Genomic DNA, 12925 nt, shown 5'->3' on the forward strand with positions numbered 1-12925 from the left:
ATAAAAGTTATAATACATCACTTGATCAAAATGACGCAAAAAAAAATAATAAACATAATAATTAAATGTTAACGTAGATCTTGTATCTTTTGAACTATATATGTTGGATGGTGATAAAAAAAATATTCATGAGAATTATATTAAATTTTTATATTGTGGTAAATAAAATTTATTTATACAATTATAGTAAAAAAATTATAGTATGATTGATAATAAGTTAAAAAATAAAAAATAATTAGATAAAATATATCGAAATAGTATTCTACATAATGAAAATAAACAACAAATAAATATATTAAAAAATTAAGAATGTGTGTCTTATAAATAATTTGAGAGACTATTGAAAGAAATCGGACAAAAAAAAAACAAATGTATAATTAGGAGTATGATAAGATGAAAAATACCTTAGAGATCTAAGAAAACTTTTCAAATATTAACATATATACTCAATAGTGGTTGAAAAATAACAAAAATTATTTTAGCGAAACAAAAGAGTTAATCAAATGAAACAAAAATTAATATAATAAGTAAAGATTTTTTTTTTATATTACATAGTAAATGAATGATTTATGATCTTAAATACTTAATTTGAGAGTATTAAACATTATCATGGGAAACAAAAATATACAATAAATAAAAATATTAAAAAATAATATAAATATTCAAATGTAAGACATAAAATTTGTTTAATTGACATACATCATTTTAACATAGTTACATAAATGTTATGATAAGATGAAAAATATATTGGAGATATGAATAAGTTTGATGACAAACCAAATAATTAGAAGAAATAAAGAATAGAAAGCATGTATATACATATATAGGGTTACTTAATTAATTGTGAATAATTTAATAATTTAAACGAGTATTATGGCAAGAATATCTACATTCCTATACCTATCCCCATATCAAATTCAAAAAGTATGAGATTTTCTATACCTATAAACATACTTATACCCAATCAATTCTTACTGAAATGAATTTATTTGTCGTCTCTCACTCTAATTTATGTTTCAATATTGTATAAATATTTACATTAACAATGGAATGGCGCTATAGAAGCGATCTACGTGGAAAGTGTGAAAAAAAATATAGTTCAATTCTAATCACCGAACAAATTGTGTGCATTAATTTTTTTTCTCTGCTATAAAATAGAGAAATTCATAATCTTGATGGATCATTATTGTTTCTTGCTCTAATAAAACAGAATTCTAGAGACTAAATTTTGAAATAAGGAAAAATATTGTTGAGTAACTAATTTTGAAAAAAATAATTATATAAAATAATATTTCATAGTCATACTATATAACTTGTAATTAAGTAAATTTATATTATTCTATGTATCAGTACATATACGTAATACGTTAAAAAATATAGTTAATCATCTACGTAGAATTAAATATGTATTTGGTCATTTGATTTCAAATAAAAATTAGAAATAGTCATTGTTCAAAATTTTAACTTAATTTAATTTTTTAATCAATTTTTTTAAATTTATTTAATGTTTTAAATATGTTTCATAATAATATTTAAATTGTTTATATCGATTAATATATTTTTATTTTAATATTAACTAAAATATTATTATAAAATACATTTAAAACGTCAAATAATTTCAATAAAATATTTAATCAAAAAACTAAATTTACATATTTTAATAATAAATAAAACTAAAATTTTGAAAAAATTATTTGACGTGAGATTAGTCCTTATCGTCTTTTATATTTTTAATGATGATATTCGGTTGTAAGTACTGTAAGACTTGCACTCCAAGATATTATTAACTCAATAAATAAGGTTACCAAATATAATAATATTTCTCTTAACCAGGATAATCCGTGTTCAACTTTTGTTCATTTTTAGATTTACATTAAGTTCTTATTTCAATTTTTTTCTTATTCTTCATTAGTTATTACATTAATATCTATGTTAAACATAAAAAGATTCTATTTCATTAATTATTGAAAGACGTTGGGTTTAATGTTAGATGATAGCCTATAAATATAGTTTAACTAAATTTATATACATAAAAGAAAGTTGATAAGAAATTAGAAATGGAATGGTAGAAGCAATCTGTCACTCTTTTTAACAAAAGAGATGTTATATTTATAAATTTGTTGAATTATTTTCCCTTTATCATGACACATCTGTAAAGTATTTATTAGCTTTTTTTTTACAGGTGTCTTTTCTCCTTATAATGATTGTGTATTTGAAAACTATTGAATTTAGGAGTTTACTTCAATTGATTTCCATTGACTCGAAGTAAGTAATGTTAGTAAATTAGTTTAGTTTCTGGAAAATTTAGGGTCTCTTTTGTTTTGAAAGATGGATTTAAGAAAGTAAAAATTCGAATGAAATTGAGAGAAACAAAATATAGATGAAGGGGAGATAGTTTGAGATAAGAAAAAAATAATTGACAAAATTATATTAAATATGAAACTGCAAATATATTATTTGGACCGTGAAAAAATAAAAAGATATAAAATTATTTTTGTAATTGTGATTTTTTTTTTTAATCTCTACGTGGATGAGAGGACTCAAACTCACCCCTCAAATCTATATTTGCACAAATCCTTTTAAATTAATTCATTCAAATAAGTTCGTGACCTCCTTTTCTTTTCCTCTACCAAATTACATCACTCCAAATAATATAATCTTAACTTTATATTATGTTCAATAATTAAAAAAAAAAAATGCCACATACGAGAAGAAAACACCTTTTCAAGCTCGAATATTTTGGAAAAAAAAAATAGAACATAATTTTATTTGTTTTAAGAGAGATTAGAAGTAGTTATGTCTTTTTATATATATTTTTGAGATATCATTGGAAGAGAAGAATAAAAAGGTAAAGGTATGTGTAATTGATGTTATATATTCTACAAGTCCTTCTGGAAAACAATATAATATTTAAGAAAAAAACTAAATAAAATTTAAATAATTTATTATATTAAAAATATTAAATACTTTTTCTTTATAAAAAAATCATAAAGGTATATTTAACTTTATTTTGCAATTATAATCATATTATATAACAATATTATGTTCATATAAAATATAATATATATATATATATATATATATATTGAGTATATTATTTTAGTTTTTAATGTTATTGGTCAAAATTGTCAATGTCTGAGTATATTTATACGAGGTATATTTTGAAAATTCCTTTTGTCACTCCATTATAAAAACAATTCTCCAAAGAAGAAAAATTGCACAGCAAATAACAAATGAAGCAAAAATATAATAATGACGAAACATATTAAAAGAATTAAATATTCATTAAAAAAAGAGAGTAAAGGTATGTTTATTAGTGTTAAAAATATTTTAAAGTGTATAAAATGAATTTAATCTTTCTAATTAAATTAACTAGTCCTTTTGTTTTAAAATCTAGTAAATTAAATAAAAACGATAAATTGGTATTCCCAAGTGTAAGAGTTGATCTCTTTGACTAAAAATTTCGAATTCTAAAGAACATAATTAGAAATGGTTAAAAAAATAGTAGAAAGAGAAGAATATAAAACTATAGAAAATTACAGCTGTCAAAATGGGTTGGAACCCGCGAGCCAACTCGGCTCATCACGAGTTCGGGTCGGGTTAGGTTGAAATTTTTTTACAAATTTTAATACGAGTTGATTTTCGACCCGGCTCATTTAGAACCCGACTCATCCGGGTTGAACCCGTGATAAACCGGGTTGGTGAGCCAACCCGCAGATAAAAGGGTCACACAAGTATTTTTTATTAAGTTGGACTTTATATTTGGGTTATGTTAGGTTGTTTTTTTAGCCAAAACATAAATAATTTGTATTTTTTTATTTTGGTTTGTATTTTGATTGTATTAAAGTCTATTTAGATTTTAATTAGAATTATAATTTAGTTTTGACAAAACAAAAATAAAAAAAGTTGTATTTTGTTTAATTAAGTGGACCCGTGAGCCAACCTATTTAACCTGCCAACCCGTGGTAAGCTGAGCCAGATTTGAATTTTTTTGGCTCGCTAAAAAGTAAGCCGCATTGAATTGGCTCACTAGATGATCAACCCGTAATGGGTCAAGGCAAGTTGAATTATCCGACAGCTTTATAAAAAATACTAATAACACCTATTAAAAAAATCAATTCATGAAATTGAATGCGCTATGTATTATTAAACAAAATTTATTATTTAGTTACATGTTAATCAATTTTAACTAACAAGGGATAGCATAGGAAAAATGCGTTAAAAAGAAGTAACTCAAAAAGTATTATAAGACGTATAAAGATAAAAGAATGTGGGACCATGGTGAGTTAATATAACTCCATGTATCATATTTTTAAATTAAAGTAAAAGTATTTAAAACATTAACACTTTTATTAATATTATTTAAAGGTTTACTTAAATTTTAAGTCCTTAGTAATTTTGTATATTTTCAATTAAATGTATATTTTCAATTAAATGTATATTAAATTTGGTTATCTATGGAGTACTTCAATTTTTATATTCTTTAGTTAAATTTTTAATATTTAATAATTTTTTGTAATTAAGTTATTTTGTTTCATCATCTTATTTTCTGTATTAAAAATTATGTAATTTTATAATTAATTTAAAGTAATATTACAATTAATGTTAAATAATATTCTTTATCACATATCTATTAAGCATAGTATTGTTATTTTAATCATTACATCCGATTAATTAAAAAAATTAAACAGCAGAACCTCAGTCAAAAAATATAAAAACTTTTAGTACCAATGTATAGAATTTTTTTTAATAAAAGTTCAATTCAAAATACAAAAATAAGTTATGAGAGACGTAAAATTTAAATAAGAATAACATGATAACGTAAATCATTAATTATAAGTTAAATTTCAATCATACTAATTATAATTTAACGTTAAAACTATTAAATAATTAATTGAACTATTAATTGAGACAAATAAATACTTTTTTATTTATAAAAATAAAAATTTTCATTAATTGAACATTTAAAACATACTTTTATATATATATATATATATATATATATATATATATATATATATATATATATATATATATATATATAAAAGTTATAATTGTATTGTGTAAGAGTGAGATCTTTAAGACAGGACCACATCATATTAACAAGAACATTACGATGCAAAAATAAACTATAATTAAGAGGTTAAAAGTTATAATGTATTAACATAACCTTACACAATTTAGACATAATTATTGTTACAATATTTATTATCATCTAACACAAGTATCACTTGAAAGTATTTTTTGGGACAAATCTAATCTTGACTCTTGTATTGAGATGATATATGAACTAGAGAAAATCTTGACCATGGAGAGAAAAAAATAAATCTTTTTATGAAAATTTTACAATATATTTTTGGTTCCATAAAAACAATAAATATAAAGATAATAATTTAATTAATTTATACATCTTAAGAGACTAATTAATTAACAATTTAAAACCTAATTTACTCTTAAAATCTTTATTAGAAGCAACGGCTGACTAACCAATCTCTTTCTGAACATGCAACATGTATTTGTTTGATTATAGTTGACCAAGTGGGGGTTCAGTCAAAACGGATACGGGTGATCCTAATTGTTGTCACACAAATAAAATGATTTGTTGTGGTATATGAGTATATATATATATATATATATATATATATATATATATATATATATATATATATATATATATATATATATATATATATATATATATATATATATACACGTGAATGTTAGGTTTGAAGAGAAACTTTAATCGGAGAAATATAATATCAATGAAAACTTTAAAACATTAACATTATTTTTAATTCAAAATTTTAAAATAATAAATTTATAAATTTTTATTGTTATATAATACATTAGTTTCTCATTAACATAGATTCACATTTGAATTTCTAGCCTAAAATCTATTCATTCTTACTTGTCCTTGCGCGTCACGGAAGAAGAAGAAGATGATGATGCTTGGTGTTTAAGCAATGGCATATATTATATATGCATTAATGTGAACATGTCTACATAACCACCCTCCAACGCACAATCTTCTTAATAATACACTTGCCAGATCTCAGTAGGAACCATCCTACACTCCTTTTCTTCACACCTTACAATATATATATATATATATATATATACACACACAAAGACGCTTCTCTCTTCCACTTTTCTTTCCAAAGGTAAAAATACAATAAACTTTTTCCTTTCTTTTTTCCTCTCTCTCTTTCTCTACACAGTTTTTTTTTGTCTGTTCATACTCATGCGTTGAAACTTGAAACCGGAAACGCTACTCATGTGTGTGTTGTAATAGTGAAGCATATGATATGGTGGGAAACTTTGACTTAATGCACCATTTTTCTTCTTTCGCCCTTTAACGGTTACCTACTATAACTTTTCAGGGAGAAGAGAATGTGAGTTTTTCTTTTTTTTTTTTTTGCACTGTGGTAGGTGACAAAATGAAATGAGTTATTCATCCTTTGTTTCTTGTCTGGATCCGCGAATTCAAGCGTGCGTTCTTCTTTCTTCAAACTACCGAAACGGCGCGTTTGCAGAAGCAATATATTTGCCTTGAAACTTTTGTTCGAGTTATCAATATCAACACATACTCTCTTGTTTACATTCAGTGCTCTGTTTGCGATAGTCTGAATGAATCTCGCTTTGGAAGCAAACGATTGCTTCACGTCTCCGCGTTCTTGAAGTTTCATTTGGTGAACGCTAGCTGGCTCCTGCAACTTGATTTGCATTGAAATAGATCAAGATTCTTCCTTTAGAATGAAATTAGTTTCTTTCCAAGAAGGAAAATAGAAGGTCTTTAAGTGTGTTGTTTAGTTTTTTATTTTTTTTTTGGAAATGAATGATAGTCGCAAACAACCATTTTAGTAAACAACTCCTAAAATTTTATTACTTTATTTAATTTTGTAATTTCCATAAACAAATGAAAAATTATGGTAACTTTGTCAACTTTTCCAAATGTTTGTCAAAACGATCATTTTCGTTTTTTTTTATTCCAATCTATCACCGTGTCCGTAATCTACGTTGTCAATTACAAATTATTTGGTTTGTAACGCTTTGAGGTGTTAAGGTTTTCGGAGTTGTGATTTTTGAATTTATTTTGTTCGTTAATTTTGCGTAGTTGGAGAGTAGAAAGCACTGATCTGACATGGGTGTGGAGAATGATGAAGAAAGGAAGCATGATGACGGTAGCACGTCAGAGAATCGTGCAGAAAGCAGCACGAATGGGGAAAGAGAAGAAAAGAGTAAACAGAAAGAAAAACCCGAGACAGTTCCATTTTTCAAGCTGTTCGCTTTTGCAGACTCCACTGACATTCTTTTGATGGTTGTTGGGACTATTGGTGCCATTGGAAACGGGATGGGTTTGCCTATTATGACGTTGCTGTTTGGTCAAATGATTGATACCTTCGGTAGTAACCAGCAAAATGCTAACGTGGTGGAAGCAGTATCCAAGGTAAAACACAAAAAGTTTCTTTTTGATTTTGCAAATCGACTTTTGAAGCCTTGTTACAAGTTATAATGAGATCTTTGTTTGATTGATAAAACTACAGGTTTCTCTAAAATTTGTATACTTGGCAGTAGGATCTGGGATGGCAGCGTTTCTCCGTAAGTGTATTTTCTTTCACTTTGGTTTGTGTTGGACCATTTGACTTCTCTAGACGCTGAAGTTGAGAGAACCATTTCATTTTTCAGAGGTGACAAGTTGGATGGTCACGGGGGAGAGACAGGCAGCACGAATTAGGGGACTGTATCTGAAAACAATTCTGAGACAAGATATTGCTTTCTTTGATAAGGAAACAAGCACCGGAGAGGTGGTAGGGAGGATGTCAGGTGACACAGTTCTCATTCAAGATGCCATGGGTGAGAAGGTACCTATCATATGCTGCAACCTGCAAAAGATAGTTAATTTTGAATATGCTCAACATTTGTGCCTTTGAACAGGTTGGGAAATTTCTGCAGCTAATAGCAACTTTCGTTGGGGGATTTACTGTAGCATTTGTCAAAGGGTGGCTTCTTACTTGTGTCATGTTGGCCACTCTTCCACTTCTAGTTTTATCAGGAGCGTCTGTGGCATTAATCATAGGAAGGATGGCTTCTCGAGGTCAAACGGCTTATGCAAAAGCTTCACATGTAGTCGAACAGACAATTGGCTCAATAAGAACCGTATGTGGTTTTGTTAAAAGCCTGAGAAGATATCTGCGGAATTCTATAATTTCTCGGTTAAATGTACTGATTTCTTGTTTCTTACGTCTTGACATTGTATAATTTCCAGGTTGCATCCTTTACTGGGGAAAAGCAAGCTGTAAATAATTATAGCAAACTTCTTGTTGATGCTTACAAGTCAGGAGTGAGTGAAGGTTCCATAGCTGGTGTGGGTCTAGGCATGGTTATGTTCGTGGTTTTTGGTGGTTATGCTTTGGCTGTATGGTTTGGCGCAAAGATGATAATGGAAAAAGGATATAATGGCGGCACGGTGATTAATGTGATTATTTCCTTCCTAACTGCTTCGATGTAAGTAGCATTTTATTTTAAAGTATTTCCTCTGCTAAGGAAGTTTGGGAGTCCATTTTTTTTTAAACAAAACCAGAAAGTAGCCACATATAGAAATAAATTGATCCATAACTTATTTACATGATTCTTATATTTTTCAAATCATAGGTCTCTTGGACAAGCATCCCCAAGCATGAGTGCTTTTGCTGCAGGTCAAGCTGCAGCTTATAAAATGTTTCAGACAATTGAAAGGAAGCCAGAGATAGATGCCTATGATCCAAATGGAAAAATACTAGAGGATATTCAAGGCGAAATAGATTTGAGGGATGTTTACTTCAGTTATCCAGCAAGACCTGAGGAACTGATATTTAATGGATTTTCTCTTCATATAGCAAGTGGTACAACTGCAGCGTTAGTTGGACAAAGTGGAAGTGGAAAGTCCACGGTTATCAGCTTGATAGAAAGATTCTATGATCCACAGGCTGGTGAAGTTCTTATTGATGGCATTAACCTCAAAGAATTTCAGCTTAGGTGGATCAGAGGAAAAATTGGCCTTGTCAGCCAGGAGCCTGTGTTGTTTGCATCTAGCATTAAGGATAATATTGCTTATGGAAAAGAGGGAGCAACAATTGAAGAGATAAGATCTGCATCTGAACTTGCAAATGCTGCTAAATTCATTGATAAACTCCCACAGGTTCTAAGTTATAGCCAGTGTACTTTAATTTAAGGCTATTTCTTGATTCGTAATCTGGGAACATAGTCAATTTTCAACTTTTTACCTTTTTATGCAGGGACTAAACACACTGGTTGGTGAACATGGAACTCAGTTGTCTGGCGGGCAGAAGCAACGAATTGCCATTGCAAGAGCAATCCTGAAAAATCCTCGAATTCTACTTCTGGATGAAGCCACAAGTGCACTTGACGCAGAGTCTGAAAGGATAGTGCAAGAGGCTCTAGACAGGGTCATGGTTAACAGAACAACTGTTGTAGTGGCACATCGTTTGAGTACAGTGAGAAACGCTGATATGATTGCTGTCATTCATAGAGGGAAGATGGTTGAGAATGGTACACACCAGTTCGCTGATAACGTGCTTTCTTTTCGATTTCCATTCGTTGTGTGTGTGTGTGACTAACTCTTTGATTCTGACTCGTACTTTTGTTTGCGTATAGAGTATAATTCAAATCTTCTCAATATTGTTTGCATATATCTAGCTATAACTGTTTGTTTATTAATCAGGAACACACTCAGAATTACTAAAGGATCCTGAGGGAGCTTACTCTCAGCTTATACGCCTACAAGAAATAAGCAAGGAGACTGAACAGAATGCAGAGCATCTTGGAAAGAGTGAACTTTCTGCAGAATCCCTTAGACAATCTAGTCTAAGGAGATCACTTCAAAGATCTATTAGCAGGGGGTCATCCTTAGGGAATAGTAGCCGTCATTCATTTTCAGTTTCCTTCGGTTTACCCACAGGAGTTAAAGTTTCTGATCCTGAACACGAAAGCTCAACGCCCAAAGAGAAAGCACCAGAGGTTCCACTCAGCCGCCTTGCTTCCCTTAACAAGCCAGAGATTCCAGTTCTTCTGCTTGGATGTGTGGCTGCCATAATAAATGGTGTTATACTTCCAATATTTGGCCTGCTGGTTTCCAGTGTCATCAAGACATTTTATGAACCATTTGGTGAGATGAAGAAGGACTCCCACTTTTGGGCACTGATGTTTATGACCCTTGGTATTGTATCGTTTCTCATAATTCCTGCGCGAGCATACTTTTTCTCCGTGGCAGGATGTAAGTTAATCCAACGTATCAGGCTAATGTGTTTCGAGAAGGTTGTCAACATGGAGGTTGGTTGGTTTGATGAGCCTGAAAACTCAAGTGGTTCAGTAGGTGCAAGGCTTTCAGCCGATGCTGCTTCAGTGCGTGCCCTTGTCGGTGATGCCCTGGGACTAATGGTTCAAAATTTAGCCACTGCGGTAGCAGGTTTGATCATTGCTTTCGTCGCATCTTGGCAGCTGGCACTAATTATTCTTGTCTTGATTCCCTTGATCGGATTAAATGGATATGTTCAAATGAAATTCATGAAGGGATTCAGTGCAGATGCAAAGGTTAGTTTTATTTTCAATAGCTGCACAAAGTTTTAAAAGTAACTATTATCCAGGCAATGAGATAAATTTTCAGTAATGAATGTTTGTCGCTGCAGATGATGTACGAAGAAGCTAGCCAAGTTGCTAATGATGCAGTTGGAAGCATAAGAACGGTTGCTTCTTTCTGTGCCGAAGACAATGTTATGGAACTATACAGGAAGAAATGCGAGGGTCCCATGAAGACAGGGATACGGCAAGGGTTGATCAGCGGATCAGGATTTGGGGTTTCATTCTTCTTACTGTTTTGTGTTTATGCAACCAGTTTCTACGCAGGAGCTAGACTTGTTGATGCTGGAAAGACAACCTTCTCGGGTGTTTTCCGGGTACTAACTCCTTCCTACTCGTAACATTCATTACATACTTTTTTTGAGGGGGCAGTGAGTGTATCAAGAGTATTAGATTTCAACATTATGTTTTTACTTCCTAAAATTGTATCTGTTTTCATGTTTTGCAGGTTTTCTTTGCATTAACTATGGCAGCTATTGGAATTTCCCAATCAAGCTCTTTTGCTCCTGACTCGAGCAAAGCCGAGACAGCTACTGCTTCCATATTTGGAATAATCGATAAGAAGTCAGAGATAGACCCGAGTGATGAGTCTGGCACCACATTGGATAGTGTTAAGGGAGAAATTGAGCTTCGTCATGTGAGCTTCAAATATCCTTCGAGGCCTGACGTACAGATTTTCCGTGACCTCAGCTTGACAATCCATTCTGGCAAGGTATAGTTTGAGTTTTATACTTGTAATCAATCTCAGTTCAATAACAATAGTTTAGCTCAAGCAAATATGCGTAGCAACTAACGTTCACCATTAAAACTGTTGTTTTGTTTCAGACAGTAGCTCTTGTTGGTGAAAGTGGAAGTGGGAAATCCACTGTGATTGCCTTATTGCAAAGATTTTATGATCCTGATTCAGGGCAAATCACACTTGATGGGATAGAAATTCGTGACCTACAGCTCAAGTGGTTAAGACAGCAGATGGGCCTTGTAAGCCAAGAGCCAGTTTTGTTCAACGAAACAATACGTGCCAACATTGCCTATGGAAAAGGAGGCAATGCCACCGAAGCAGAAATCACAGCTGCAGCAGAAATGGCCAATGCCCATAAATTCATTAGTGGATTACAACAGGTAAAGCATTTTTTTTCTTAGCTTCTTTTATGTTATCATGTCTTTGCAACATTTCCAAGTAAACCTCTGTAGTATTGGCTGAATTGTTCTTATTGTCAAATGTGTTTTGACTTCACGCTTTACATTCCCTACCATGACAGGGTTATGATACCTTAGTGGGGGAGAGAGGAACCCAATTATCTGGTGGGCAAAAGCAACGTGTAGCCATTGCACGCGCCATAATAAAAAGTCCAAAGATATTACTGCTTGATGAGGCGACGAGTGCATTAGATGCAGAATCAGAAAGAGTTGTTCAAGATGCATTGGACAAAGTGATGGTGAACAGAACCACTGTGGTGGTGGCACATCGTCTATCCACAATAAAAAATGCAGATGTCATTGCTGTTGTCAAAAATGGAGTCATAGTGGAGAAAGGAAAACATGAAGCACTCATCAACATCAATGGTGGATTTTATGCTTCCTTAGTCCAACTTCACACAAGTGCTTCAACAGTATGAGTTTTGCCGCTCTAATTCCATTTTTTTTTTCTTTTTTTCTTCTATAAGATCAATGCCTACCTTTACCTTTTCCATTAACAAATTTGATTCATTTTACATTACTGCTGCAATATATTGTCAATGAAAACAGATAACCAAAAATATGTATGAAGGATGGAAATATCTACAATAGTTTTTACAGCAATATAGCAATGTTCTGTGATTGATATTGATGATCGAGACGTGTTTTAACTTTCATAAACTCGTTGGGACCCACAGATCTAAGTGGATGTAGTTTTCCAACTTAGTCAAACTATGTTCTGCTTTTTAATCATATAATTGGGTTTGGTTTGGTCCTACCCATTATTTTTATACTTCTTATGCTTTGATGTTGTCACTTTTGGTTGGATTGGGATGAATAAATATTAAGCAGAGGATTATAGCAAACATTACCATAACTTTTATTTTTTATTTTTTTATTCTTAGCAGCTAGGACAGGTTTAAGTATCACTCAATTTCTTTATCACTTTTGGTGTATCATTATATAATATTAACAGAAAATATAAACAATATAATAAAGTGAATAGATAGTAATACCACGGGAAGTTTGAATACTAGCATGATTAATGCTGTTCCATCTCAAGTTTTATTTGCCCAATTAATTTTTACATAAAAAATTCAACATTTAAAATAAT

At 30.7% G+C, this 12925-nt stretch overlaps 1 protein-coding gene across 1 annotated transcript; it reads left to right on the forward strand.

Moving 5' to 3' along the window:
• Positions 1-6418: 6418 nt before the first annotated feature.
• Positions 6419-12464, forward strand: LOC114190052 (ABC transporter B family member 4-like). Its single transcript, XM_028078807.1, has 13 exons — positions 6419-6789; positions 7115-7447; positions 7545-7599; positions 7687-7862; positions 7936-8157; positions 8267-8505; positions 8653-9178; positions 9276-9549; positions 9722-10590; positions 10686-10952; positions 11084-11347; positions 11461-11754; positions 11895-12464. Exons 2-13 carry the CDS (start codon positions 7142-7144, stop codon positions 12249-12251), a joined length of 3849 nt encoding a protein of 1282 aa, XP_027934608.1. The 5' UTR covers positions 6419-6789; positions 7115-7141; the 3' UTR covers positions 12252-12464.
• Positions 12465-12925: the final 461 nt, after the last annotated feature.

The sequence above is a fragment of the Vigna unguiculata genome, chromosome 7 (assembly GCF_004118075.2).
Source record: "Vigna unguiculata cultivar IT97K-499-35 chromosome 7, ASM411807v1, whole genome shotgun sequence".
In the NCBI taxonomy this organism is placed as follows: domain Eukaryota; kingdom Viridiplantae; phylum Streptophyta; class Magnoliopsida; order Fabales; family Fabaceae; genus Vigna; species Vigna unguiculata.

Bases quoted from the DNA above. Each gene is read 5' to 3' on its own strand.
- LOC114190052 (XM_028078807.1), top strand. From the start codon at position 7,142: ATGGGTGTGGAGAATGATGAAGAAAGGAAGCATGATGACGGTAGCACG. The intron at 11,348-11,460 runs GTATAGTTTGAG...GTTTTGTTTCAG, and splicing joins TGACAATCCATTCTGGCAAG to ACAGTAGCTCTTGTTGGTGA. The intron at 11,755-11,894 runs GTAAAGCATTTT...CTACCATGACAG, and splicing joins TCATTAGTGGATTACAACAG to GGTTATGATACCTTAGTGGG.